A 27,207-nucleotide genomic window follows, 5' to 3' on the forward strand; every position below is an offset into this window, starting at 1 on the left:
TCGGTCCATGGATTTTCCTTCCTTTTGCCATATTTCGCTCAAAGGGTTGAAGGGAGATGGTGCATCAAGCTCTATCTAATCTCTCCACACACACACACACAATCCATCGGGTACTAGTCGTTATCTCCTATTTCTAACTACCCTTAAAATAAGTTTTGTGTCACAGTTAATTTCAATCAGAGTTAATGGCAAGAGTGGCGGTTCCTCAAAATACCCTAATATCCACCATATGTTATTTTAAAATCATTTAAATAATCAGTAACACCCATCTTAACTACCATAACTCTCTCTCCTCTCCACATACACACATGCTCTCACTCTTCATCGGATACTAGTCACTCATCCCATCCTCTCCCTCTCTAACTCCCTTAAACAATATGGGGTGGTGTACCCTTAGTGGGATACCCACCCGATTCATGGTAGCCGAGGCCGCCCATAAGGGGGTGTTTGGGACTGCTTATCTATGTCCCTTATAAGTTATTTACTTTTTAAAATAGCTAATAATATATTTGACAAATTTATAAGGGCTTTTGTGTTTTTTAACTTATAAATATTGTAAATAAGGAGTTTTGATAAGTTATGAGACTATAAATTTTAGAAAAAGTTAATAAGGCCTTTTTATCAAAAGTACTTTTCTTTTAGTAAATGTCTTTGAAGGTTTATGATTAGGGAGTAAATTTTAGATGAATCTCAAATTAAAGATTGCTTTATGTCTTTAGTTTGTCTTCTTTATTCATTCTTCTTCAATACATGTAAAAAATAAATGTCTTCATAAATTCAATCTTTTCTTCATTCTAACTATTTCTGATTGTTTTTGGTGTTATCTTTGGTTTCCAAGGTTCTATTACCGTAAGATTCGGCTCACAACTAGCGAGAATGATCGAACTGGATCTTAGCATTTAATGCCATTGATCGTTGTGAAATGGGCCTTTGTGATGACTATGACCTCTTCTCTTGCATGTCTTACCATGGTTCCTCCTATTTTTCATCTTCCAAAAACCACTAATGGTTTCCAATTTCTTAGTTAGTATAAAAATTGAGTTAGAGCTCTTAGACAACTTGCATGTTAGGGAATTTCTGAATAAAACGGGTATCTTGAAATAATGCTCTGGTTCCTCCTATTTTTCATCTTCCGAAAACCACTAATGGTTTCCGATTTCTTAGTCAGTATAAGGATTGGGTTAGAGCTCTTAGACAACTTGCATGTTTGGGAGTTTCTAAATAAAACGAGTATCTTGGAAATTTGAGAGTCATGAATCCCTTTTAGATCAAAACTATTTGTGGTTCCCAAATTCTTTGATGGATAAAACTCAAATTGATTGAGCAAGAAATTGAGTATGAATTTGAGAGAGTTTTATTGAACCAGGAAGTTTCATTGTATGATTAAGCGTTGGTTATTAAGGTTAGGGCCATATAAAACTGTTTTACAGCTATCATGTTTTGAATTTCAAAATTACAAAACACGCTCCTATTTTGGCATTAAAATTACCTATGAAATTTAATAAAATTAAATTTATAACGCATGTTCTATAATGTAATATATGTCATAACAACTCAACCCCAGCCAGGGGCTTTGCCCCTCGAACCCTGCCAGGGACTGTTGCCCTTTGGACCTTGCTACCAGAGGTGTTGTCCCTGGACCCCCCCCCCCCCCCCCCCGAACCCCCATTACTTAGGGGCTTCACGTCTAAGTACCATTAGGGTATTAATCATAATAAGATCAAACAAGTGTCCACCCCGCACCCCTTATTTCGATTCTACAATAAACTTGATTTACAAGTTAATTCCCAATTATACTAAAATCACTAGCATTGCATTGGGCCCATCTATGCGAACTGGGATTATTCCTGGTTTCGGGCTTAGCTACGAATGGGTTACCTCGTTGGTTAGGGTTTGAAAATTTTGATAACTATTTCACAAACGCTTATATATATGAATCTAGTGGACGATCAAAATAAAAGCAAAGAGATTTCACAAATCTGCATGATGTTTCAAGTTAACCAATGCCAAAGAGATAGACTTAGTCACATGCTTAAGGAGTTAAGGTGCAAAAGTGTTGTAGCACACATGCTTAAAGGACTAAAGGTATCAGTTGAAAGGTCTACACCCGTAATTTAAAAGGTTTACCTGTTTTTATTATCATCTTTGACTAAACTGCACAAGAGACAACACTCTGATGAGCTACCACTCGAAGAGTTATATCAACAACGACGCTGAATATAACTGAAGCTACCGAATATCATATTAATCTTTCACACATATTATAATAACCCAAACTTTTGTATTAGATAACAAATGAATAAATATATATATGTATAATATATAAGATAATAATAATAATAATAATAACGGAACAAACTCATAAAAGATAAGACAGAACGTTTAAAAATCAATTTAATATTATCACACATGTATTTTTGAATTTCCAAAACCTCAGCTCGTTATCTTCTAACTTTAACTTTGCCATTTTTTTTGGAAAACTCCGAAGCTTCCGTACCCATTCTTGTTATTAAAATCCCATGTACCTAAGCAAACTCCTCACAACCATACTACCTATTCACTCTTCTCGCCTACCTCTCTGTGTGTTCCGACTCTACTTCTGCTATAAGTGGCCGCTGGCGACTCCTTTGCCGACGAACCGTCACGAACCAACCACTTAGCAATCCGAGTTGTTCCTGTTTCGCCATATTAGGTAAATAATCAAACCATATTCTATTTTAACTGGGTTATACATCTTAGTTTTGATGTAAGTTCTTACTATACTCAGTTTCAAAACTCGGACGACGTACGTCACCACCGCCGCGCGTAGTAACTGTTATCGCATCTCAACCTCCGGTTTCTTTCCTATTCAAATCCGTGTGAACCCCTACTGTTTGAGTTTCCGCCTTCGATTTGTAAAGTTTGAAGAACCGCCTTGTTTCCGTGCATCGCAACTTTGTTCTACCAGAGAGGTAAACTTCGACTTCCTCTCTTTTTAGTTCGCATGCCCGATTAAGTTGTTCGAATACGGCGTCTATGATTGTTGATTTGTTCTGACGTCGGATTACGTTGTAATATAAACTATATTTGAAATTTTTTTCTCATGCATGGATAATATAAGGGAAAGGAAATCAAGAGCCTTATGTTAACTGTTTTATTTCGTGGGCTGTTAAAAGAAAAGTTATATATACTATTGTAGTAGTATGCATGTTGTGTTCAAGATGTTTTTTGAACCCATGCAACAGAAGATGCTTTATGATTGGCAAAAGTTACTAAGACTCTTATCACCATCATTTAAAATTTTTGGATATTTTAATAAAATAATTTTAAAAAAAAAAATAAAATAAAAGTGTTGATAAATAAATGAACAATTCAAGTTCATATTAGTTATTTCACATTATTATTTTATAGTTGAGTAGAGATAGAGATTTTAAGTTTATAAATTTTATAACTAGCTATATTTTGAAAGCGTAAAGGTGTTGGAGTAATTACTAAAAACAAATATCACCATACATTATTTCAATATGAATCATGAATTTTAAAGGTGTCCGTCCCCGGAGAATCAACGAATCCGCTATAGTAGTTATGTTAATACATCTATTTTCAAATTGTAATCAATCGATAGGTTATTGTACGACGTGCGCACACTTAGATTCTATTGCCCGTGCTTTGCTTGTTGATTAAGGTACGGAATCTGTTTTCGTGTACTCTTAGTATTATATATTCCGTTACTTTGTAGTGCGGATTTTGTTTTCGCTTACTCATGGTATTGACTCTAGTCCATTACTTTGTAGTACGGATTTTCGTATGCCTCAGTTACTTTTGAGTTCAGTTAGTTTATATAATATATTTTTGTCGCATGCAATAATTATATATTTTGTACTCTTTGTTGCATGTTCCTATTTGAATATGTTTAGTTATCTGGTTTTAGCTTAGTACTCTGTTACCCGAGCATTTCTGACTTGCCATTTGGGGCGTCAATGACATGGCACTTGTCGTGACAGTGCGTAATCAAAGTTCACGGCGTCTCTGACTGTACTTATGTAGTACCTTGGCCACTTAGAGGCGTATAGATCGATCTTAGCTCCGACTCCTGACTCCTGACTTCTGTTTGAGATGGAACAATGTGTGCACGCCACCCACACCGTCTCCTTGGTGCATGGACTAGCTAGCTGTGTACCCCTCTGTTTAGGCTCTGGGTGCTTCCGTATTACACGACCTATTTATTTTAACATCATCGTCGTGTATTTTAGTAATTATATTTTGTTTCGCTATATTTCTGGTCCGTTTTGATATGTGTATACGCATTTGGTTAAATTTGAGTATATTCAGATTACGTCCCGATCGTGTATCGGATTATGTTTCGCATCTAATTATAGTTCGGTCTAAAACGTGGTTTTATATCCGCAATAGTTTCAGTTTTATTTCAGTATGTGTGTTGTCTTATGTATGCCTTTACCTGTACTATTGTTCTCTCCGTTACTGGGCAATTTTTGGCTCAGCCGTATTTTCTTGTTTGTGTCTGTCTTATTTGCTAATAGGTAATTCGGGAAATCGGGGAGATCAGTGATAAGAGTAAAATGAAGCTCAAGAATAAGGACTTGATTTAATTTTCTTTAAGCATTTAATAAATTTGACTTAGAATTTCTTTCAGTGTTTTTAACTCTTTTGGTTGCCATGGGATTCTTTTCATTTCATTTAAATGGTTTTTGTTTGGTCTATGATATCTGTAATAGTGACACGTCAGCCTGCTCCGGGTTGGGGTGTTACACACATACTTTGAGTGAACTTATCGTGCATCAAATAAATTGTACAGTTGATAGACAAGTACAAAAGCATAGTGTGTGCCCTCTCTTCATTTCTCATTAAATGTTTTTGTTTATGTCTGCAAAATGAATGACAATTCATTGAATTAAATTTTGAAGAGTAATAATGTAAAAATATCATTTATATATCTAAGTTTCATTTCCTGCCATCCTTTCTACTCAAATTAGTGTACTTGTCTTATTACAATAACAAATAAATAAGTATAATTCATACTGAAGATCCTAAAATTGTTCTAAACCTTCAACTTCCTCAATGCACTGGCCGGAGCCATTGAACTCGTCTGTACCAATCGTTTTGACTTGACCCAAGATTGTAGTGGTGGACCAGGATATTTTTTCATGGAGGAGTGATCGGGGGCTTAACACTAATTTTAAGGAGGTGATCGAGATTTTTACATGTACAGTAAAAAATTTTCTTTTAAGATGGGCATGACCCCCCCCCCCTCCTTTTATGGATCGAACTTAAAAACTTCCATTGTTTCATCAATTCCCTTGGTTTAGAGATTTTTTCGGTTGTAAATTACCATGAACACTTCTAAAACTTTCCCGTCTCTTTTCTGTGATGTTATAGATTTGCACCCGTCTCTTTTATTTGGAGTTCCTCAAAGTCTGCAGTTTCTCTTATCGTTTGGTAATTAAACATAATTGTTACTGAAGAAACGTGGATCTACACACTGGTAGCAGATCAACTTTCCTCGGGTGTGATTATACTATTTCACCGATGGTTCTTCTGGATCAGTGTTCTTCCACCTACAAAATGAACAGCGCCGTTACTTACCCCTCAGAAAGGGACAGAGGGGTCCTCTTTGGGGTAACCCTCCGGCGTGAGAATCAGTATCTTTGTGGAGAAGATAATAGTGTGTGTAAAAGAATCTCCAGGGTATTGCTGAATAGCTGAATACCCTTTTGATTGTGAGACTGTCTGTTTGTATGTAACTGACTGTGAGTGAATGTGATTCAATATGATTGAATGTGTTATCACTGCTTGTAACTGTCAATGATTGAGTATGAATGTGTCATCAAAGTGGAGTTGATGTTGTATTTATAGTGCTAGGGTTACCACCGGTTGGGCTCAACCTCGTTGGCTTCCTCCAATCGCACTGCGCCACGTGTCCTCTGGGACACCTGGCGCTTTCTCGTTGGTTGTAATCACGTGGTAACACATGTGTCATGCTGAGTTGTCGACCTTTCATTCGGCAGCTATCAACATCAGCATATTCTTTCTCCTTAAAAAGATACCTTCTGGAAGGTTGTCTGATGTGCACAATCAAGGTTGCCCTAATCCTGATTTGGATAAGGACGAGGTTGATTATGTGCACGTATGATATGCGCTCACCCTGAGGATGCGCGGGGTCTTCTCTTTATTCTCACGCGCAGATATTTCATGCGCAGATGTGATATGCACGAGCATGTGATATGCGCCGCGCGCTGATGCGCTGCGCGCATATGTGATGCGCGAGCATATGTGTGCCTGGGCATATGATGCCTGAGCATGTTTTGTATGCGCCATGCGCATAGGTTTTGGCTTTGTGCCTTCATAATGTCTTTATCTTGTGGGTTGACCCGCCTTGCTTGGTGTTGAGGGGGGTACATACCTCTTCAAGCCCCCCCAGTCTAATGTGTGTCTTATCTCGCGCGAGCGCGGTAAGATGGATATTAGACTTACTGATTTTTGTCTTTTAATGGGGTTTTGTCGTTTTCCTGGTTGCTTCCATCGTTGCGCGAAGTTCTATCCATTTGGTTGAAAACGAAGGGTCCAAACACGTGGTTAGTTGGTGGTGACGTGCGCCGTAAACATGTCAGACGTTTCGTGTGCTCGAGGTGCTACAGTTGCCTTTCACGTCCCCTCACACAGCTGTCTTGAACACGTGTCGCGCTCGCATTGGTTAGCACCTGCGAGTGGGGGCGCGTCTCTGCTCCGTGGCAGGTCGGTTACAATTTTATGTGTGACATCTGCCCCGAATCCGACCCGACCCAGGTACCCGTTTCTCTGACCCGATCTCTTTCTTTTATTATGTAATATTTATACTTATATTTTACTTTTAATAATAATATATATTTTCCTTCCCGCCTCTTTCTCTCTCTTTCTTTCCGCCGTTCCGTCCCTCTCCTTCTCTCTTTCCGCCTTCTTTTCCCTCTTGTCGCCGTCCCGCCCTTAAGCCTTGTTTCCCTCTTTTTCTTCTAACTCTTTTGTTCCTTCCCGCCTAAGGTTGTCTGCGCAGACCCCTTGCAAGGAAGCCTGCGTGAAGACCCCCCTGTTTCAGCGATACGCGAGACGAACTCTTCTCGCAGCGCGCTAAGAATTTTAATTCTTCTCGCAGCGCGCTAAGAACGGTAGTTCTTCCCGCGACGCGCTAAGGATTTGTAGTTCTCGCAGCGCGCTAAGAATCGTAGTTCACCCCTCGACGCGCGAAGAATTATAGTTCTTCCCGCGGCGCGCTAGGAATTCTAGTTCCTCCCGCGGCGCGCTAAGAAATGTGATTCTTCCCGCGACGCGCTTAGTAATGTAGTTCTTTCCGCGACGCGTTAAGGTTGGTTCTGTCTGCCTTCGCGCTCGCGCTCTCTTGACCTTCCGTGTCTGCCTTCGCGCCTTAGCCTTCTCGCGCTGAACCCTTTGAGTTTTCTTCTGTTGAATCTAGCCGTTGCTTTTGTGTTGACTTATCTTTTGAGCTGTTGACCTAATCTGCTTTATGTCTGAAAAGCCACTTTTGGCGCAGCATGCGCACCAACCCCATTGGTTGACAGAAAAAGTGACTGACATTATCTTTTGAGATCTGCTTTTGCCATGCTTGACCAGTACCTTTATCTGACCCGCCCATGCTTTTTACTGTTCCCTGACAGCTTTATCTTGCCCCCTGCAGCTGCCATATCTTTTGATATCTTTTACTTGCTTTTGATATCTTTTGTTATCTTTTGTTTTGTCTTGTTCTGTTTGTCTTGAGATCCTTTCCCCTTTTCTAGGGATTATGTCTCCTAGGGTTTTCCTATAAATAATAGTATTATTTTTCCTAACACTACACACACAAAACACTTAATCTCTCCTGTTCTCTTGCCCCTTGCTCTCTCTGCCGTCTTCCTCTCTGCCTCCGTCTTCCTCCCTGTTCTGTCCTGCTTTTCCGGTAATATATATATATATATAATAATTTACTTATGCAAACTTATAATCAAGACTTAAAACAAATCATTAAAACAATAATCTTATTTATAGGTTAACTTGTGCTTGTTTAAAGTTGGTTCTTGCTTTATCTTACACCGCATCGTTTATCAAGTGAGTAATCTCGTACCTAATCCCTTTTTGCTTTTAATGTTTTGGGATGTTCATGTGTTCATACAAACTTAGAGTCTTAAACTTGTTTATGAACTTTAGTCGCGCAGTATCCCATGTGTTGAGGACGTAGACTTGGCTGTTTATTTGTATGTGTGGATCATTAACCGTCTTGTCGGTCTATTCCGCAGTTTTCATGGTACCATTAGATGAACACGGGAGAACTATCGTTTATGATTTTCTCTTTTGTATACACATGCACAGTTTGTCTTGTTTGTGAGCTCAATTGTGAGCACTGGCAGTCTTATGAATCTTAGAGTTGGTCCCGATCAGATTACACCCTTGTTGAAAACCAGACATACACATGTTGCGCGCAGATTTATTGTTATCTATGTATTGTATTAAACTTGATTTCTCACCAACACGCAAGTGTTTGACGTTTATTTTAACACATGTTCAGGTTTGCTGTAGCTACTTTTGGAGCTTGTGGACACGTAGGACGTTTTTACTTTTGGACCTAGATTAAAATGTATCAAGACAAGTTATTGCTGTTCGAATATTATGATTTATAATATATTAATTTATGTTGGTTTATTTATATCTTATGTTTACCCTGCGCCTGCGCGAATGAATGTATTTATTAAATATTGACACCCAATAGTGTCACGAGTAATGAAACAATATGTGGCGCCCCGATGTATAATCCGCCTTTGGTCGGGGTGTTACATTATGTCCCCTCAACAGTGTTAGGGACACGTGTCGCGCCCTCGTTGGCTTGGACCCGCGAGTGGGGGCGCGTGAAATCCGATCAGCTGCCACATTTCTCTCTCCTGGGCCTATAAAAGGAGGCCCTTAGGAAATTTTTATCTTCATCTTCATTGTTGATAATTTTCTTGTTTCTGCCTTTCATATTCTGAATTGAGTGTTTTCATCTTTTCGATTTCTTGATTATCTGCTGCTGCAGTTGTATGTCTGATAGTTCAGACTCGTCTAGCCCCTCAATCACCTCTGTTGCCTCTCGAAGACGCCGTGTGAAATCTGTGGTGATGTCGACATTGAAGCAAAAGGGGAAGGGGAAGAAGGTTGTTGAGACCACATCGGAGGAAGTAGGGAGGACCAAGGCCACCAAAAGGTGGAATGAAATCCCCTGCAAATTGAAGCAGGCAGATCTCGACAACCTCATCACCTCTCAGGGCTTTCCCACCCTGTTTGGCTGCATGTTGCCTAGGTCCGGGCAAACGGCGGCGGACCCGCCTGCCGGCTATATATCCCTATATAGCCACTTTTTCACCCACTGCAACCTTCGTCTCCCGATGACAAGGTTTGTGGGTGCACTGCTGAAGTTCTATGTGATTCATATATCCCAAGTCCATCCGTTTGGACTCGTGCGCGTGACTCACTTTGAGTTCATGTGCAAATCCCAGCGCGAGGAACCCACTCCTCGGCGCTTTCAGTATTTTTATAAGGCCAAGATCCAAGACAATTGGATCTCTTTTATTCCTCGCAGTCAGAAGGTGAAGTGCTCCACTGTTTCATTCAAGAGCCTTCATGACTGGTCTGAGAGGTTTTTTTACATTAGGGCCGGTGTGATCCCCATCCGTATGACCATGCGCTCTATCACTTCTGCGCCTGCGGATGAGGGTGTCCTCAAGAACCCAACCGGCGCCTGGGTTAAGAAACTGACCGCCGAACCATCCCCCGCGAAGAAAATTTGCGAGGAGGCGCTGGTTGGGGTCGGCATGAGTAAGCTTTGGGCCGATAGCGCGCTTGAGCCCGTTATCCAAGTCGACGGGTTGTGTAAGTTAATTTCATTGGTTTATTTATTTTTTCTGCGCGAACATAATTCTTTTGCTGATATCACTTGATTTGTTTTTGCGCAGTCACCAAGGATTATGTCCTTGCCGCTTATGATGAACAAGTGGAGGGTGGCTCCGTCGCGCTTGGCGCTGGGGAAGTTGGTTTCCCAGATCGCTTCGATGACATGTTCATCCCAGTGGATCTGGAATTTGAGTTTGACAGTGACGCGCCTGGTAAGCCTTCGCACTTATGCTCATTCCTTTAGAATATCCAAGTTTATTAACAGTTCTGTTGGTTGTTTTTGTAGATGCGCTTGAAAACTACGAGCTAGAGCTCGCGGAAGAGGAGGAGGAGGAAGAGGAGGCGCCCCTACTAAAGCGCAAAGCTAAGGGGAAAACTGGCGCAGGGGCCAGTAAGAAACAGAAGAAAGATGACACCCCTGTCGCTCATCCCCATGCTCAAACGAAGGGACCTAAGGAAACCCAGGTGTTTACCACAAAGGTTTCTTTAGCTTCTCTGCCTATGAGAGTGGGCAGACCTCCTGTCCACTTGAGGTATGGTGGCGTCGCCTCCTCCTTTCGCGCGGCTGAAGAGAGAAGCAGTGCCGCGCCTGCAACAGGTATACTTTATTTATCTTCATCTGGCTGAATTGTTATTAAACCTTTCCTCCTTTGAATGTTTGCAGAACCGGCGACGGTAGGAGATGAGCCACAGGCGCCACAAGGTGCTGAGGCTGCGCCGGGGGCTGCTTCGGAGTCCCCTGTTCTACCCTCTGAAAAGGGTAGAATGAATTTTATGGCGATGTTCGCCGCGCGTACAGAATTGCGCCAAGGTATGTTTTGCACACATGTCTTCTTTATTTTTCTTTTGGATTCAGTCATAAACCATTTTTCCTTGTTGATTTGTTCATAGGAGTTGTAGCTGGCGTACAAGTTGCTGGCGACACTCCTGGCGCCGTTGGCGGCGCCGCTGGTTCTGGTCCTGCTCCTGCTAGTGCTGATTCTCCCCTTATTGGGGTTACAAAAGAGCAGGAAGCCGTACTGCGCGCCGAACTGGCGGCGTCGAGACCTCCCTCGCCTCCTCCTACGCGCAGCCCTCTCCGCGATGCTGGTTTGGAGCCTGCGCGATGCGCGCAGTAAACTTTGAGTGTTTTACCAGGATGGCTGGTCTGTAGGGCGTGGTTACGTCCACTTGCCCTCTGACCGGTGGGCTGTACGGCATGTGCAGATCCAGATCTGCTCTGGCTCCAGGCGCCATGTTCACAGGCGCGCGGAGCTGTGAGCCTCCTGCATGAGTATCCCGTGTCTTCCTCATGCTATGCACTTCTTCATCACTGAACTCAGTGTGTGCAGTGTGAACAGAATGTCCTTCTTCCGGCGCGCGGCCTCTTTGTAGTCTGCTTATCAAAAGCTTGCCTTTGTGTTTGGTCGGCTAGCTTCTTCTGCTTGACCATTTCGTTGTACTTTTCAATCAGACGCCGCTGCTCGTTTATGAGCCATTCATTCGGATCATTTGCTTCATCTTCTGGACCCATTGGTCCTTTCAGCTTCGCGCCGGCCATATTTTGTAACGTGAGATCGTCTGGAGGAGTTTCAGTCTGGCCGTGAGGGGTTGTGACGAAGGGACGGTTGCTGGTGGTACGCGTAGAATCACGCGGAACCCTCAGAACCTGCTGTCCGTCGTTAACACCCTCACGTTCAATATCCTCCAGAGCTTGATCAACGTTACGAACTCCAGAAACCATGGTGAGTGATTTTTTTTTATAGATCTGATGAGATCTGATTGCCGATTGTAACAGTGGATGGCGCCAATGAAGAAACGTGGATCTACACACTGGTAGCAGATCAACTTTCCTCGGGTGTGATTATACTATTTCACCGATGGTTCTTCTGGATCAGTGTTCTTCCACCTACAAAATGAACAGCGCCGTTACTTACCCCTCAGAAAGGGACAGAGGGGTCCTCTCTGGGGTAACCCTCCGGCGTGAGAATCAGTATCTTTGTGGAGAAGATAATAGTGTGTGTAAAAGAATCTCCAGGGTATTGCTGAATAGCTGAATACCCTTTTGATTGTGAGACTGTCTGTTTGTATGTAACTGACTGTGAGTGAATGTGATTCAATATGATTGAATGTGTTATCACTGCTTGTAACTGTCAATGATTGAGTATGAATGTGTCATCAAAGTGGAGTTGATGCTGTATTTATAGTGCTAGGGTTACCACCGGTTGGGCTCAACCTCGTTGGCTTCCTCCAATCGCACTGCGCCACGTGTCCTCTGGGACACCTGGCGCTTTCTCGTTGGTTGTAATCACGTGGTAACACATGTGTCATGCTGAGTTGTCGACCTTTCATTCGGCAGCTATCAACATCAGCATATTCTTTCTCCTTAAAAAGATACCTTCTGGAAGGTTGTCTGATGTGCACAATCAAGGTTGCCCTAATCCTGATTTGGATAAGGACGAGGTTGATTATGTGCACGTATGATATGCGCTCACCCTGAGGATGCGCGGGGTCTTCTCTTTATTCTCACGCGCAGATATTTCATGCGCAGATGTGATATGCACGAGCATGTGATATGCGCCGCGCGCTGATGCGCTGCGCGCATATGTGATGCGCGAGCATATGTGTGCCTGGGCATATGATGCCTGAGCATGTTTTGTATGCGCCATGCGCATAGGTTTTGGCTTTGTGCCTTCATAATGTCTTTATCTTGTGGGTTGACCCGCCTTGCTTGGTGTTGAGGCGGGTACATACCTCTTCAGTTACCGGACCTGGTAGGATCAAACATGTGACGCCATATCGGTACAAGTCCCTAATAGCTTTAGCCAGTCTACTTAAACAAACCGTGTGTTCTTTTTCACTGTACATCCGCATGTTACTAAGCATCTATAACTTATTGCGTATTTAAATTGAGTTACACGTTCGTGAACTTGGTTGCCACAAACTATCGATGCGGATGAGACAACTTCGCATCTTCGGGTGATTTCGTTTCTAATGATGGTGCTTGAGTAAGGACGTCACGTGAGCTTAAATATGTAACATTCTAGTGATCAATTTTTGAAATTGATCTGTCTTGTGACCAAACGTGAAATTTCAAATTGCGTGCTCAAAGTGAACTGAACTCATTTGTGTTGTTTTAATTGATTTCACTGATACAGAGACATCATGAATAGACATTTTAAACGTGACAAATACATTTCACAATTTCAATCAAATCCGTAATTTCTTAAACTTGTTACCATATCCATAATTTCTCAAACATTAAACCACGTGTAAGTTGATGGTTGGAGGAAGCAACTAATACCAATTGGATTAACATTAATTAATAACAAAAGAAAGATGGTAAGCTACAATGTAAAACTTATCTCTGTAAAATGCCAATAAAGTTCCCAAATCACGTTTAACATAATAACAACAATAACAATAATATAATAATAATAAAACCAAAATACAAGCCCGAAAAACTAATATAGCCAACTCAAACCCGAACAACGGTAGAGAGGGCGGGCATAAACTCTGCTACGCTAGTTGTTCTGGGAACCTCCGTATAAGCCTTACTGGTATAAAAAGTGATGCAGTTTAAGCCGAGGTGGCACCACTGTCCTTGTGATCCCCAAAGATCCTCTGCCTAAAGTCAGACACCATCATAGGCAGACCTTTGCGTAGAGGCACCTTGGGTTCCCAGCCCAAAAGATCTTTGGCCTTGGTAATATCAGGCTTCCTTTTGTGCGGGTCATCTTCTGTGTTTGGCCTGAACTCTATCCTTGCATTCGGGTCTATTGTCTCCTGGACCACCTGTAAACAAAACAGCATTCAGGTCAACTCTCTCTTGCATTTGGGTCAATTTAGATGATCACATCTTCACCTTTAGAGCGTGGTGTAAACAAGCCAAGCTGTTTGTTAGCTAGTCTAGATTGGCATGCTAAAAACTTGAAATGAGCCAAGCTTAACCAAGCTCGGGTCTAAAAACAAGCTCATTTGATAAATGAGGCAATGAGCATGAGCCCGGGCTTCACTTATCAAGCTCCAGCTAACCTTTTGAGTCTATTATTTATATAATTTATTAAATTCATATTTTTATAATAATTATTATACATATAATTATAAATTTTGATATGAATAAGTAAATAATTTATAATATGTTAAAATGAGCCGAGCTCAAGCTCTTGTAATTTAAATATATAATATGTTATATATATAACTTATAATTAAAATATATATGAAGCAACTATACATGTATATAAAAGAATTCATAATTAATTAGCGAGCCGAGCTCAAGCTTGAAAAACTACCACGAGCTGAGCTCGAGCTCGAATGAGTTAAATACGATATACAATAAGTTATATATAAAAATCATCATTAAAAAATATACAATAATAACTATAAATGTATATAAAATAGTTAATAAATGATAAACGATCCGGGCTCAAGCTTGAAAATCTACTCACAACTCACAAGCCAAGCTCGAGCAATAGAAATAGAGCTTGAAGCTAACAAAGCTCAAGCTCTCTTAAGTTAAACGAGCCGAATACATTTGGAAAAGTGGATAGGTGGCCTATACCTGAGCAAGTTCAAGCATGGTGAATTCACCCGGGTTTCCAAGATTGAAAGGTCCAACATGTTCGCCTTCCATCAATCGCATCAAACCTTCCACCTTCATATTCAAAGCAGAGTTAGTTAAAAGCCAATATGCATTTCTATATTTGAATAATAATAGCCAGTTGATTTTGACATGTACACTAAAGAAAGTGTTTGTTTCTTTGTTTTTACAATACAAACAAATAAATATGATTGTAAAACTAATAATTGAGAAATAGGTAATCCATATTAAGAGTTTCAAAATATTAAAATTCTATAAAGGTTGGAACTAGTTGGAAGGAATATATGTCGGTGTCGTGTTAAACTACTTTAACCAAAGTGAACCACCCAAAGGAAATATCCCAGATTAATCATGTAACATCCTAATTCCTAATTTTGTAACCGATACGTTTGTTTTGCCATACACACAAGTAAAGACCCTGTTTATGCATGTTACCCAAACAATAAAGATGATCAGCACTAAATACATTCACATTCACATTCTTTAGGTAGAAAACTAAACCACCCAAAAATAACATTTACCAAATTTAGGATAGCCATTAGCCAATTAGCATCATGACATCATCTCATGATTCATATAATTCCAAACAAGAGGAATCAAACAAACATACAAAATTAGAAAATTAAAAAACAATTAAAAACCTTAAAATTGCAGGCGGCTATTTCGTTTAAACCTTAAAGAACAGAGAAAGACATACTAACCAAATCTGAAACAAACTGGAAGCTTCTTGTTTGTTTGCCATCACCATAAACAGTCAAAGGCTCCTTTCTCAGTGCCTAAATTGTTGTTAATAACCGAATTTAATTATATGTTAACCAAACCGATTCTTAAATACCGAAATTCGATAATTAACAACTAAATACCTGAGCAACAAAGTTGCTAACCACCCGCCCGTCATCAATGCACATTCTAGGACCATACGTGTTGAATATCCTCGCAATCCTCACCTACATTATTCAAACAAACCAATTACTCAATTTCCCACAAATCTCCCACAAATCAAATAACATTTGTTAATTCACAGAAAACCAAGTAACCGACCTCGACACCGGCACCACGATGGTAATCCATGGCTAACGTCTCGGCCGTTCGCTTCCCCTCATCATAACAACTTCTAACACCTGCCCGATATCACAAATACAGTCAGATCTTCATCTCCAACCACCAGATCTAATTATCTAAATTCTAATTAACCACATACTCACCAATCGGATTAACATTTCCCCAATAAGTTTCGACCTGCGGATGCTGCAGTGGATCACCGTACACCTCGCTGGTGCTCGTTAGTAAAAACCGCGCACCGACTCTCTTCGCTAACCCTAACATGTTCAATGTCCCCACCACATTTGTCTTGTACGATACAGATCACAGTTAAGAATTCACAATAATTAACAACAAATAGCAATTAATAAATAAATGAAAATTAATAATGTTATCAATAATAATAATAATAATAATTAAGGATATGATGGTTTTAACAGGATTGTGTTTGTAATGAACAGGTGAAGCAGGGCAAGCGAGGTGATAGATCTGATCTACTTCTAATAATAACGGCTCAACGACGTCGTGTCGAATAAGTTCAAATCTAGGGTTACGAAAATGATGCATGACGTTATCTTTATTCCCAGTGAAAAAATTATCAACGACAATTACACTATCGCCTCTAGCAATCAAGCGGTCAACGAGATGACTACCAACAAAGCCAGCACCACCAGTAACAACAATCCGTAACCCCTTGCGTTTGAGCCCTAACGGAATCTTACCGCCGGAGTTCAACGATCCGAATCCGGGGCGGTAGACGGGTCGCCTAGGGTTTATGAGATCGGTGGTGGTTTGGAATGCGTCGTGGTGGGTGATGTGGCGGGTGGTGGTGGTGGTGGTGGTGGTGGATGGGATGACGGCGATGACGGCGGCGCCGATGAGAATGCCGATGAAGACGAAGAGGAGGCGTTGCTCACGGAGCATGTAGCGGATGGGGCGAATGACGGAGAGCCAGGGTTTGTTGGGTTTTGGTGAGTATGAATCCGACGTCGTTTGGGCTTCGTGCCCTCGGAATATTAATTCAGATCCCATCTCTGATCTCTGTTTTCAGTTGAAACTGAATGTATAGATATTTTTTATTATGTGTTACGTATATGTATATGTATATGTGTGTTTGTTGTTTATAAAATAAAGAGTGTGTGTGAGAGAGAGAGGGGTTGAGGTGAAGTATATGTAGGGCTAAAAGTGTCAGGTGACAGGTGGCGGTGGCTTAAACACTCTCCGGCACGTGAGGATGGTCGGCGCGTGAGGTGGGGTTAAGAAGGGATGACCATCGGCTTGGTGGATGTGAATTGACGAAAAGGGGCTTGTTGAAAATTAAACGGTAGGTACTGATAATGGTCCAACACGAGTGACACTAGATTAAATTCTTAGTACATTCTTTTTGGGGTTTGTAGATATTTCGTTGCTAGAAAATATAAACTTTGTTAAAAAACATAGTAATAAACTATTACTTGGAATAGATAGAACAAATATTTTTGTCATTATGGTTTATTCAATTATGTTATTTTAGTCCAAAAGTTTAAAGTTTGTTACTTTAGGTCGTCTTCGTTGCAATTTGTCTCCATATGGTTTGTTAATATCTACTATTTCAATCAAAATATATGTTAACAAAAAGAACGAAAATTGCAACAAAATTAAAACTTTACGAACATATATAGCAAATTTTAAACTTTTAGACTGAAATAACAAATTTAAACAAAATCACATGAACAAAAGCTACAATTATCTGTTTGGGATACTTCTTATCATACCTAGCTGAGTTCTAAACAAATATAGAAATTTTAGTATAACATAATTGAGTTAAAAGATTTGTATTTCATTCATTTTTTTATTGGCGTGTTTAAAGTGCTTAATATATAAATTGAACTAATTTACTTTTTGTGACAAATAAGAAAGTATTTTAGGTTTTTTTTTTAATAATGACATTAACCATTTCGTATGCTTTATTTTATAATAAAGTAAATCATCATATTTTATTTTGTTTAAAAGGTTGTGATTTCTGATAAAGCATAACAAACTTTAACCTAGATTGCTTTTTCGATTGTGTGAGTAACGTTTTGTGTCATGATTCATGACCTTGTTGAAAAGTGGTTTTTGACGGAGAGGGTATGCAACTTTTTTTTTTATTGTTAAAACTTAAAAAGTATTAGTAACACATTTTCCCACCAAAAGCTACGGTTAACACTTTTCCTACTTATATGTGCTTTTCTATTAGAAAATGAAAAACATGTATTCGCTCTAATGACTTTTGCAAGGACTTGTCAAGTTGTTGAATAATATACTGCACGAGAATAAGTATATTATAAAAGCTGGATAAAACATATGGGAATTAAAAAGCAAAAACATACAGAGCTAGTGACCTAATAACATTTTATTTCCATTTAAACCTTTATTTTTTAATAATCATAATAGAATAAAGTCTGGTTATTCACTTACTCATGGTAATTAAATAGCAAAAGACGACTTCACACACTCATGATCAACATTTGAACTTAGAGCAATGCTTATTTAGTAGATATATCTTATAAGGGTTGGGTTATAATAAGAAGATTAGTTTTCCTAAGAATTATATGAAATAATCTTGTCCATTCATTTTAAAATTGAATGGTTGAGATTAGATTAGAGAGATCATCAAGTGTAAAACAAGAGTAAGGGCATAATAGGGATAACACATTTGTTGACTTTCTCTCTCCACATGCAAGGCACATGTCAAATCCCCCCATCATTTTAAAAAGTCCGTAACTTTTTTATACAACATTTTTTTTCAAAACAATTTCACCGTAAAAGCAAGTGTTTTTTTATCTTTTATATGAGTACCATATTGCTTTATAAAAATAAAAAAAATCGTGGGTTTTTACAAAGTGTTTTTTTACCATAATTGTATTTTACAAAATTGTGTTATACAATTGTGTTTTATTTTTTCATAGTGTTTTTTGCATTGTGTTATTTAATTGTGTTTTTGTCATTGTGTTTTTATTTTTATAGTGTTTTTTCCATTGTGTTTTTCATTGTGTTTTTCATAGTGTTTTATTTTCCGGCGAAATTTCAGAAGACTTTTCTGGCAAGGTGGTGGCGGTGGGTGGCGGTGGGTGGTGGTGGTTGTAGGAGATAAGTGAAAATTTAAGTGGGTTTTTAAAATTAAATTGAGTTTTCAATATTAAGGTATTAGACAAAAATACCCTCCTTCCTAGTTTTTTTAGAAAAATCAAACTTCTTATTTGATTTTTTCTCTATCTTATAATTGTAATTACTTTAAACGCCAATATCAGCATAACTACAAAAGGTTATAATTTTATTAAAAGTAAACACGTCATTTAGTTATCTAGTTGCAATTACTTTGGTTTTAGAAAAAGTTTTTAATTAATATACGACATACTTATCGGTAAGAAACATTACAGAATACTAAATTATTGCATGAAGATGTATAATAAATCTAAAGCGTTTATTTAATCAATAATTCACATTTTTAAACATATATTTTAAACTAAGTTTTTAATATATGTTTTAAATGTGTATTGTATACTACACATAATATACGTTGATGATGATCTACAAACAAACAACTAAACTAAATTATTCATACTGTTTTTCTAATATTTCAGAATTTTAGAAGACACGAGTCAGAAACAATAGCCATTACATTTATATAATTTTTATGGCTGAAAAAGAAATAAAAAAAACATTTTATTCTTACAACAATTTGTGTTAAGTGTACACATCTCTAATAAATGTAAAAGAAATTAATAAACCGTTCTAATTACTTTCTTTAAGACTTTTTAATTAACACCCCCCCTAAGTTTAAAGATTCAACTTTATGCTAATAGTCAATAAACGCATCAAACTGTATTGTTTGAATTAGGTATTGGGGTATACTTTAATATCCTAAATGTTAAAACTGATATGACAAAAGTTAACAAGTGGATGGCACCTCCTTCATAAGTTAAGGGGCCTTATAACTTATAAGGCATGCTAGGTTAAAGTGTTAACATGTTTTTAAATCATCTACACTCATCCACAGTAATTTAAAGTTAAACTAAAGGGATTAAGTACTTTCCTGTAAACAAGATGAAGTAAAATTGGTCAATGAATAATTTGGTGTCTATATAGAATTAAGGGACATTAATATATCCCATGACCTTACCTTTTCGTTTCTAAGAAATGTTGACATTATTTAATTATATCATTTATCAATTGACATCTAAAATACATAACAGCCTTTCGTTTAAGATAGCTTTGATAATGATCAAATCGGCTCAAGTTGTCAATCTCACTCAAAGGTGAAGGTTTGACTTTGAGTAATTTTGACTCCCTTGATTTTAATAGACGTAATAATACCAAATACATATTCAAATACCACCTGCCTGGTTGTCACCACCTATTGCCAATAATTTAGTTACCTAATTGTTCATTTAAAAACCGTTTACTATTTTTTTTTAGTCTAGAAAAAAGATATAATTTACTATAAAACGATTACAATAAAGTGGCAGGCAAACGGGCAACAAGCTGCGCCGCAACCCCCTTTTGAACAGCAAAGCCAATCCTGCTAAAAACGAAGCTTTGGGACCTATAAGCTGTAGAGGTTCCGTGTACGACGCGCTGAACCCTACTCAAAAATTTCACAGCCTCTGGAGCCAGAAAACCAAATGCATCAAAGGCAAATGGTAGAAAGACATGTTGATTATCTAAACAAGCTTTCTCGTGTTTAACAACTTTGCCCGATTCAGCCTTCAACGCAGCCTGACCCACAACAAACCCACGGTCCCTGGGCCCAACAAGAGGAGACACTCCTGTAAGATCCACACAGGCGTGTTTCCCCCCTGCCCACCCGAACACAAGAATATCAGCTGGTCGTAAAGTAGACCTCCCTTCAATAGGATCCGTGAGAAAGTTAACAGGGGCCTCCTTTTTAGCAGAAATCCCTGCCCGTTTAAGAACATCACACAGAACATCCCTAACCAGATCATGTCTGTATTTAAAGCCAGACAATTCTTTGCAATGCACCGCATGGTCACCAAAAGAATCCAAACAGACCTTGCGACAAATTGGGCAAGGCTCATCCGTCGGGAACATAGGGATCATTAATCGGTACTTAAGGATAGCCCGATACTCCAAACCCGACATACGTTGGCCTAATCCTTCAATGGGGATAGCCGTTAGAAAATCCTGAGCCCGAGGAGCCCGAAGGCATTCAAACACCGCCTTTTGGCGAGGGTATAGATCAAACTTCACTTCTAAACTCTTGACGATTCCACTAAATAAGGCACTCGCCACAACATGTTGGGCTTTAGGGGGGGCGGTGTCCTTATTAGAGAACCCGCTAAGATCAAAATCTGGAAGTGCAGTACGTAAACGATCCATCGCACACCCATAATCAGAGTCCAACCCATAAATATCACAACCCCGAAGAATATGGTCTTGCAAACACCACGACTGTGCTCTCGAAGCCACAAAAGCATATGTAGATACATCCTCGGCCGAACAGAGACCCAACCCCCCATAAAATAAATATCACAAAATATCAGTACACAACTAAACGTATTTGATATTTTATTAGAAAATTTGCAATACTATGTACATGTAACAATAATGATTGGGAAATATATTGCTTATAACTCAGAAAACATGCACACACATTTTGTAATTAAATCATTGTATTTTGTATTAATGCTTATAACTCAGAAAACATGCACACACATTTTGTAATTAAATCATTGTATTTTGTATTAAACCAAACACATTTGTGTTTAAATCCCTATGTATATAGTAATATTTAAAAAAAATGTTTTTCGCTACATAACATAACTCTAATGTACTTACAAAACCGATACAAACTGTTAGTTATACGCTCAAACTCCCAAGACCGGACGTGACCTCATATGTTTAACCAACCCATAATATGTGTTTAATGTTCATCTAACTCTAACTATACTAACAAAAGAAAATAATAAGGATAATATGACAATTTCACATTCATTCTTAGCCTAATTTCCTTCTAATTCATCCTACCAATTTATGGGTTATGAAACAAAACCATATTGGCAAATAGGTTATAAACTTATAATTTCCTTTATAATTCTCTAATCTTTCATCATAACTATCCATGGGTCAAAATAATTTTGACAAATGGTTTATAATTTTATTTATAATTCTCCAATTCTCGTCTTATTTATCATACCAATCAATGGGTCATGAGATAAAACTATTTTAAAAAATGGTTTATAATTTCCCTTATAAATCTCTAATATCCCATCTCATTCATCATAAATTATCTATGGATAATTGGTCAAAACAATTTATGTAAATGTTGTATATAAAAAAAATTTGAATTTGTAAATTTGAGATTCTAAACTATTTATTGTTTGTACTATACATTTTATTTGTATTTTTAACTTTAATTTTGTTTATTTGTTTTAAATAATGAATTTTTTTTATTTTTATTATTTGACAAATCCCGTTTAATACACGGGTTTAAAAAACTATTTGTAAGAATTAAGAATACAATAAAGCAATGGGCCGCCACAAAATATAAATAGTTATAGCCCAAAAATATGGGCCAATGAAAACATGATGAGTTGATCACCAGTTTAGTATCTGAAGCTGAAAGCTGAGCCGTTAGATTTAGCTTCCAGGTAACCATCGCACTTGCGTTACATCCTAACAAGTAACAACTCCATCATCGTGTTCTCTGAAACCCTAGCGACGCTGGCGGCAGCCGGATCTATCACAATTTGAAAGGTAAGTCATCGATCGTACAGCACACAGTTAGAATTAACGAATTCCGTACGAACACAGTATGTTAGGTTAAAATTTGAATTCCAAATGCTTGTTTTACATCAAATCGATTGAATTGTTACCACTTATTATGTACTGTTACTATTTGATTTTGAATTTGTAACTTTAGCTGTTTTGTTAATTCTGTTACATGTTCTCATTAGTGCTGGTTTTGTTTGTAAATGTGTTGTTAGCAGAAACAATGAGTCGCTCCAGCCGAACGCTATATGTCGGTAATCTTCCCGGCGATATTCGCGAGCGCGAAGTGGAAGATTTGTTTTACAAGGTATCTGCCTCTGGTTTCACATTAGATTATGATTGTTATTATTAAATTTGCTTGACTCTTAGTTTATATAGTTTTACCCTTTTTGGCTGCTTTTTTTTATTAATGTGTGTAAATTTTAACAATGTAACGATAAACTAGGGTAAAAATGTAAGAATTCAGGGCATTGTTATTATAATATCATATTTTCAGTGTTAACTATTTCGTATTGGAGAATCAGATTAGACTTTTGTTTCTTGGTAGGAAATAATTTCAGTGTTGATTGATTTGAAGATTGAAGTTTTTATTTATTTATATTGTTTATTAATTGCAGTATGGTCCAATAGCTCGCATTGATTTGAAAGTCCCACCAAGACCTCCAGGTTATGCTTTTGTTGAGGTGAGTTTCATCTTGTTTAGTGATTATTCTTTTTGTATTTCTTCTTTTTGATTTTGTTTGTTATCTTTTCTTATAGTTTGAAGAGTCTCGTGATGCTGAAGATGCTATTAGGGGTCGTGATGGCTATGATTTTGACGGGCAAAGATTAAGGGTAGGTCATACATACAAGGCGGATAATCACATATTAGTGATGAGTTGTTAGGTTGGTAATGTTTGTGGTTGTTTATAAAATAATGCTTTTATATAGGTGGAACTTGCTCATGGTGGACGCGGTAACTCGTCTTCTACAGACCGTCATGGCAGTTATGGCAGTGGTCGTGGCCGTGGTGACCGTGGTGGTGGTGGTGGTGGTGGTGCTTATGGTGTTTCTAGAAGATCCGATTACAGAGGTGCGAGTTACAGTGTGGAAAATTTTGTTTTACCATGCTTTTGTTAGAATACACTGTTTTCAATTATGTTTTTTAATGTACTTTATAATGCAGTTTTGATCACTGGGTTACCTTCTTCTGCTTCATGGCAAGACCTTAAGGTTAGTATGGTTTAATCTGAATTGTACTCTTGATTTAATTGTTTATCTACCTTAACTTTTTACAGAATTGAAATTAGTGTCATTAAGCATTAATTATCATCATCATCATCATCAAGGAACCATGTATCGAGTTTATTATCATCATATTTGAGTTTTGATTCATAGATCGATAAGCTGTTATTTTTTTATAAAGATTGTAGATGCCACAAATCAGTTATTATTTGCTGCAACAAACATTTTTATCACTGTTGTGGCTAATTTATTTACGTTTTACTTTGTCATATATTCCTTTTTAGTTTTTATAGCATAATAGTTAATAAACTGGTAATGCTTAAAGTGATTACTGTTTGGTTTGTCTAAATGGTTGTAGGTTTCATAATGTCATCTCTCTTTTATTTTATAAAGCCCACACGTTTTCTTATTCTTAGAATTATTTTTAATGGTCACATCTTTACAGGATCACATGCGTAAAGCTGGAGATGTTTGTTTCTCCCAAGTTTTCAAGGAGGGTGGCGGTAAGAGTTTTAAGTAACTCTATTTTTTAAAAAAATCATCTGGATATTTCTACTTGAGAAGCAATTCTGAATTTTTGATAAGGCGATGCTAATTTTTTTTCAGGCACTACAGGAATCGTGGACTACACAAACTATGATGACATGAAATATGCTGTAATTTTTTTCTATTGTTTTGTCATTTTTTTAAAGTGTTAGTGAAACATAATTTTCATTATTTTTTGCTAACAGATTCGGAAATTGGATGACTCAGAGTTTCGTAATGCTTTCTCTCGTGGATTTATTCGTGTATGACATAAACTATTATGATTATGGTTTTATATGTTTTAAACATTTATATTTTGGGACCTGTGGTTTACTCTTCACTTAAAAAAATCTATCTACAGGTAAAAGAGTATGATTCAAGCCGCTCTAGGAGCCGTAGTCGCAGCCGCAGTTATAGCCGTAGTCGCAGCAGGAGCCGAAGGTGGGATCCTGCTTTCTCATTGATCATCTCTTTTGTTTTACTTTTCATGTTGTTTAAACTTGATTTTGTTTATTATCATCTTTGTTCAGCAAGTCCCCAAAAGCAAAGTCTTCCCGTCGCTCGAAATCTCGTTCTAGGTCCGCGTCTCGTTCTCGTTCTGGATCTGAACCTCGCCCATCAGCAAGGTAACATATACTGAGTTAATGTTTCCTGTTTTCAGTAACTGTTTATGCATTAGTTCATACACTTGTTCTCTTCTTTTGTTCTATATGAGTTGATTATTGCAAATGCCATATGAACTTCAATTCAGCAAGGTAACATATACTGAGTTAATGTTTCCTGTTTTCAGTAACTGTTTATGCATTAGTTCATACACTTGTTCTCTTCTTTTGTTCTATATGAGTTGATTATTGCAAATGCCATATGAACTTCAATGTTTTTATTGTTACAGTTTTGTAGTTTATGCATGTTCTTTTATTACATTTTTATACCCTGTTATTGATATAGATGAATGCCGAAGTCAGTAGGAATAAGTGCTGAATGAGTGAATGTGGGATTCAAAATAAGCACATATTCTCTTAGGGTCCTGACTTAATAGAGAGTAAATACATGGCTTCTGATATTGTTTACTCTACTAGTTTTACAATGTTTTAGATACGGGATATTAGCTTTCAGGGGATTGCAATTTGCATGTTAGGATTTTGGTGGGATTGTTACAAATATTTTAAAACACTTCCACTTGCTAGATTGGATCAAGAGGGATCGTGTTCATGGATATGGACAGCAATCAAAAAGCTGGATTGTGGATACGCAATCACATATTTAACAGCTGGATCACCGATCATGTGATACTGTGATTGCTTCTCCAAATACCACGTAGGAAATAAAGCATGCTGTTTGCCGGCTTTATTGGTATTTTGTTTACTTGTGTCTTGTTTTTACACATGTGACTATTGGTTTCTGTTTGGCTGCTAAACGTGTGTGGATTTTCGGTTCATTGTGTTGATTATGGTTACTGATTCTGACACGGAAGTGGAATCGAGGCTCTTGGATCAGAGCAATTAAGAGGAACTTTTGGATATTAAACTCTCGCTTGTTTCTGGAACTTTTGCAGATCACTTTCAAGATCCAGATCTCCTCCACCATCTGTAAGTCAAACCATAAAGGCATAACCTCATTATATAACCTTACATTTTGGTATTGCCAACTGCTAAGTCTATCTAGCATTGTTATTCATGGTTAGTAGTTAATACTCTTGATATTGCTGTTATGATGTGTTTGCTACCAAATTCAGCGTCCAAAACTTGTTAGCAAAAGCCCCAAGAAACGCAGCCCTAGCAGGAGCAGGAGCCCAAGCAAAAGCAGGAGTCGTAGCAGGAGCAAGAGTTTATCGCGGTATGATAAAAAAAAGTCTTGTTATCTGACATACATGCAGATGCCGATTATAGTATTATGATGTAATGTGCAGGTGATGGGTCGGTGACTGTGGAATGATGGAGCGGGAAAGGTTACTTAGATGCATGTTTTGTGTCTAAGAGCAGGTCATCCTAGAAAGTTAAATTTAATATGGAACATTTATTGTGTTTAATTATACCTGGAGTCGGCTTGAAGAATGTCATTGTCTATTTATGTTTTCTAGACCAAGTTGGATAAATTTGTTGAATTGGAATCTATTGTTGTCTTGTTGACTAGATTAATGTGTTTTTCTGAGTTTTGGCATTAGATATGTGTCGATAACTGTTACATCATTAGTAGGCGATATAAAGAGTCATGGGGCTAAATTTTTCTCAAACCAGATATTAGTATTGGTGTTATTAACTTTTTCTAGATACGAAACATATATGATCAATCACAAAGGCTAATCAAGAACCATCAAACAAGCGTTGCCATTTTGGATGCCGATTTAGCTTTGTTCGCAGTAGTATGCGAGGGTTGGAGGGTGAATATATCAGAATTACTGAACCGACTGAGAAGGATGTTATCATACGTCGTTAGCTCAAAATGACATTCTGACTGAGGTGACATTGCGGGTCATCAGCATCTGGCTCCCAGAACGCCACACAAAATACCTCGTTTGGAAATTGGATACAACCAGAAATGCAGACGGTATAATATTTTGAGGGAACTAAAAGAACTAACCAATATTTTCATTGAAAACCTTTTGTAAAAATTTGTTTATTTGAATTGATGTTGGGGATGTGGCACCGGGTTCGTGGACATGCCGGCAATGACATTCATGACAATAACAATGTATGCACCAGCTAAACTAAAGGGCAATGAAACTCAAGAAGTAGACTACTGATTAACAACATTACCATCTCCTTGATATATATTACGCTTTAGCACTAGACCGAGCGAGATGCAACGTTTGACACTTAGAAGACCAAACTACTAAGTTATTTTCCAAAAAAAACCCATTACCCGAAAGATGATTGGATGTATACAAGTAGAGTTTTCGTATACATCCTCACACATCAGGGTGTGTCAATGGGCATTTGGTGCATAATTTTAGTCCAACTAAAAGAATGATATATTTCAAGTTTCAACCATATTTAGATCAGTTTCACAAAAGCTATAATAAGCAACGCTTGCTGTCAAGTCGAAAAACAGGAATCCAAAAAACAAGCATCTCAAACAAGATTTAAAAAGGTTACAGATCACTAAAAATGACTTCTGAATTCAACTGCATACCATATTCGATTAGTTGCGTTAGCTACACGCCTTCTAAAATTGGCAAAAACACCCATGCCGGCTTT

General features: G+C 38.0%; 2 protein-coding genes across 6 annotated transcripts; one reads left to right on the top strand and one right to left on the bottom strand.

Annotated features, from left to right (window-relative positions):
• Nucleotides 1-13,165: 13,165 nt before the first annotated feature.
• Nucleotides 13,166-16,612, bottom strand: LOC143564220 (UDP-glucuronic acid decarboxylase 2-like). Its single transcript, XM_077051564.1, has 7 exons — nucleotides 15,930-16,612; nucleotides 15,673-15,815; nucleotides 15,509-15,588; nucleotides 15,331-15,414; nucleotides 15,169-15,243; nucleotides 14,429-14,521; nucleotides 13,166-13,662 (listed from the first exon to the last, which is right to left on the bottom strand). Exons 1-7 carry the CDS (start codon nucleotides 16,538-16,540, stop codon nucleotides 13,447-13,449), a joined length of 1,302 nt encoding a protein of 433 aa, XP_076907679.1. The 5' UTR covers nucleotides 16,541-16,612; the 3' UTR covers nucleotides 13,166-13,446.
• Nucleotides 16,613-22,111: 5,499 nt separating this feature from the next.
• On the top strand, nucleotides 22,112-26,232 carry LOC143564221 (serine/arginine-rich splicing factor SR34B-like). Of its 5 annotated transcripts, none has more exons than XR_013140817.1 (15): nucleotides 22,112-22,246; nucleotides 22,480-22,568; nucleotides 22,879-22,944; nucleotides 23,021-23,095; nucleotides 23,192-23,333; nucleotides 23,427-23,473; nucleotides 23,931-23,988; nucleotides 24,092-24,141; nucleotides 24,217-24,273; nucleotides 24,372-24,451; nucleotides 24,541-24,636; nucleotides 25,120-25,363; nucleotides 25,485-25,599; nucleotides 25,746-25,846; nucleotides 25,920-26,232. XR_013140817.1 is itself a non-coding variant. In XM_077051565.1 (14 exons), exons 2-14 carry the CDS (start codon nucleotides 22,485-22,487, stop codon nucleotides 25,921-25,923), a joined length of 894 nt encoding a protein of 297 aa, XP_076907680.1. In that variant the 5' UTR covers nucleotides 22,136-22,246; nucleotides 22,477-22,484; the 3' UTR covers nucleotides 25,924-26,218. The 5 variants fall into 5 exon arrangements, 1 of the variants encoding a protein (XP_076907680.1); XR_013140816.1 differs by having other exon boundaries at nucleotides 22,134-22,246; nucleotides 22,477-22,568; XR_013140818.1 differs by having other exon boundaries at nucleotides 22,137-22,246; nucleotides 22,477-22,568; nucleotides 25,198-25,363; nucleotides 25,920-26,229.
• The last annotated feature ends 975 nt before the right edge of the window (nucleotides 26,233-27,207 follow it).

This window comes from Bidens hawaiensis, unplaced genomic scaffold, assembly GCF_021521415.1.
Source record: "Bidens hawaiensis isolate Kalapana, Puna unplaced genomic scaffold, B.hawaiensis_p1.1 tig00021834_1, whole genome shotgun sequence".
Classification (NCBI taxonomy): domain Eukaryota; kingdom Viridiplantae; phylum Streptophyta; class Magnoliopsida; order Asterales; family Asteraceae; genus Bidens; species Bidens hawaiensis.

Bases quoted from the DNA above. Each gene is read 5' to 3' on its own strand.
- LOC143564221 (XM_077051565.1), top strand. From the start codon at position 22,485: ATGAGTCGCTCCAGCCGAACGCTATATGTCGGTAATCTTCCCGGCGAT. The intron at 23,096-23,191 runs GTAGGTCATACA...GCTTTTATATAG, and splicing joins TTGACGGGCAAAGATTAAGG to GTGGAACTTGCTCATGGTGG. The intron at 24,452-24,540 runs GTGGGATCCTGC...ATCTTTGTTCAG, and splicing joins AGTCGCAGCAGGAGCCGAAG to CAAGTCCCCAAAAGCAAAGT.
- LOC143564220 (XM_077051564.1), bottom strand. From the start codon at position 16,540: ATGGGATCTGAATTAATATTCCGAGGGCACGAAGCCCAAACGACGTCG. The intron at 15,244-15,330 runs GTATTTAGTTGT...ACAACAATTTAG, and splicing joins TTAGCAACTTTGTTGCTCAG to GCACTGAGAAAGGAGCCTTT. The intron at 14,522-15,168 runs GTTAGTATGTCT...TTGAATATGAAG, and splicing joins TCCAGTTTGTTTCAGATTTG to GTGGAAGGTTTGATGCGATT.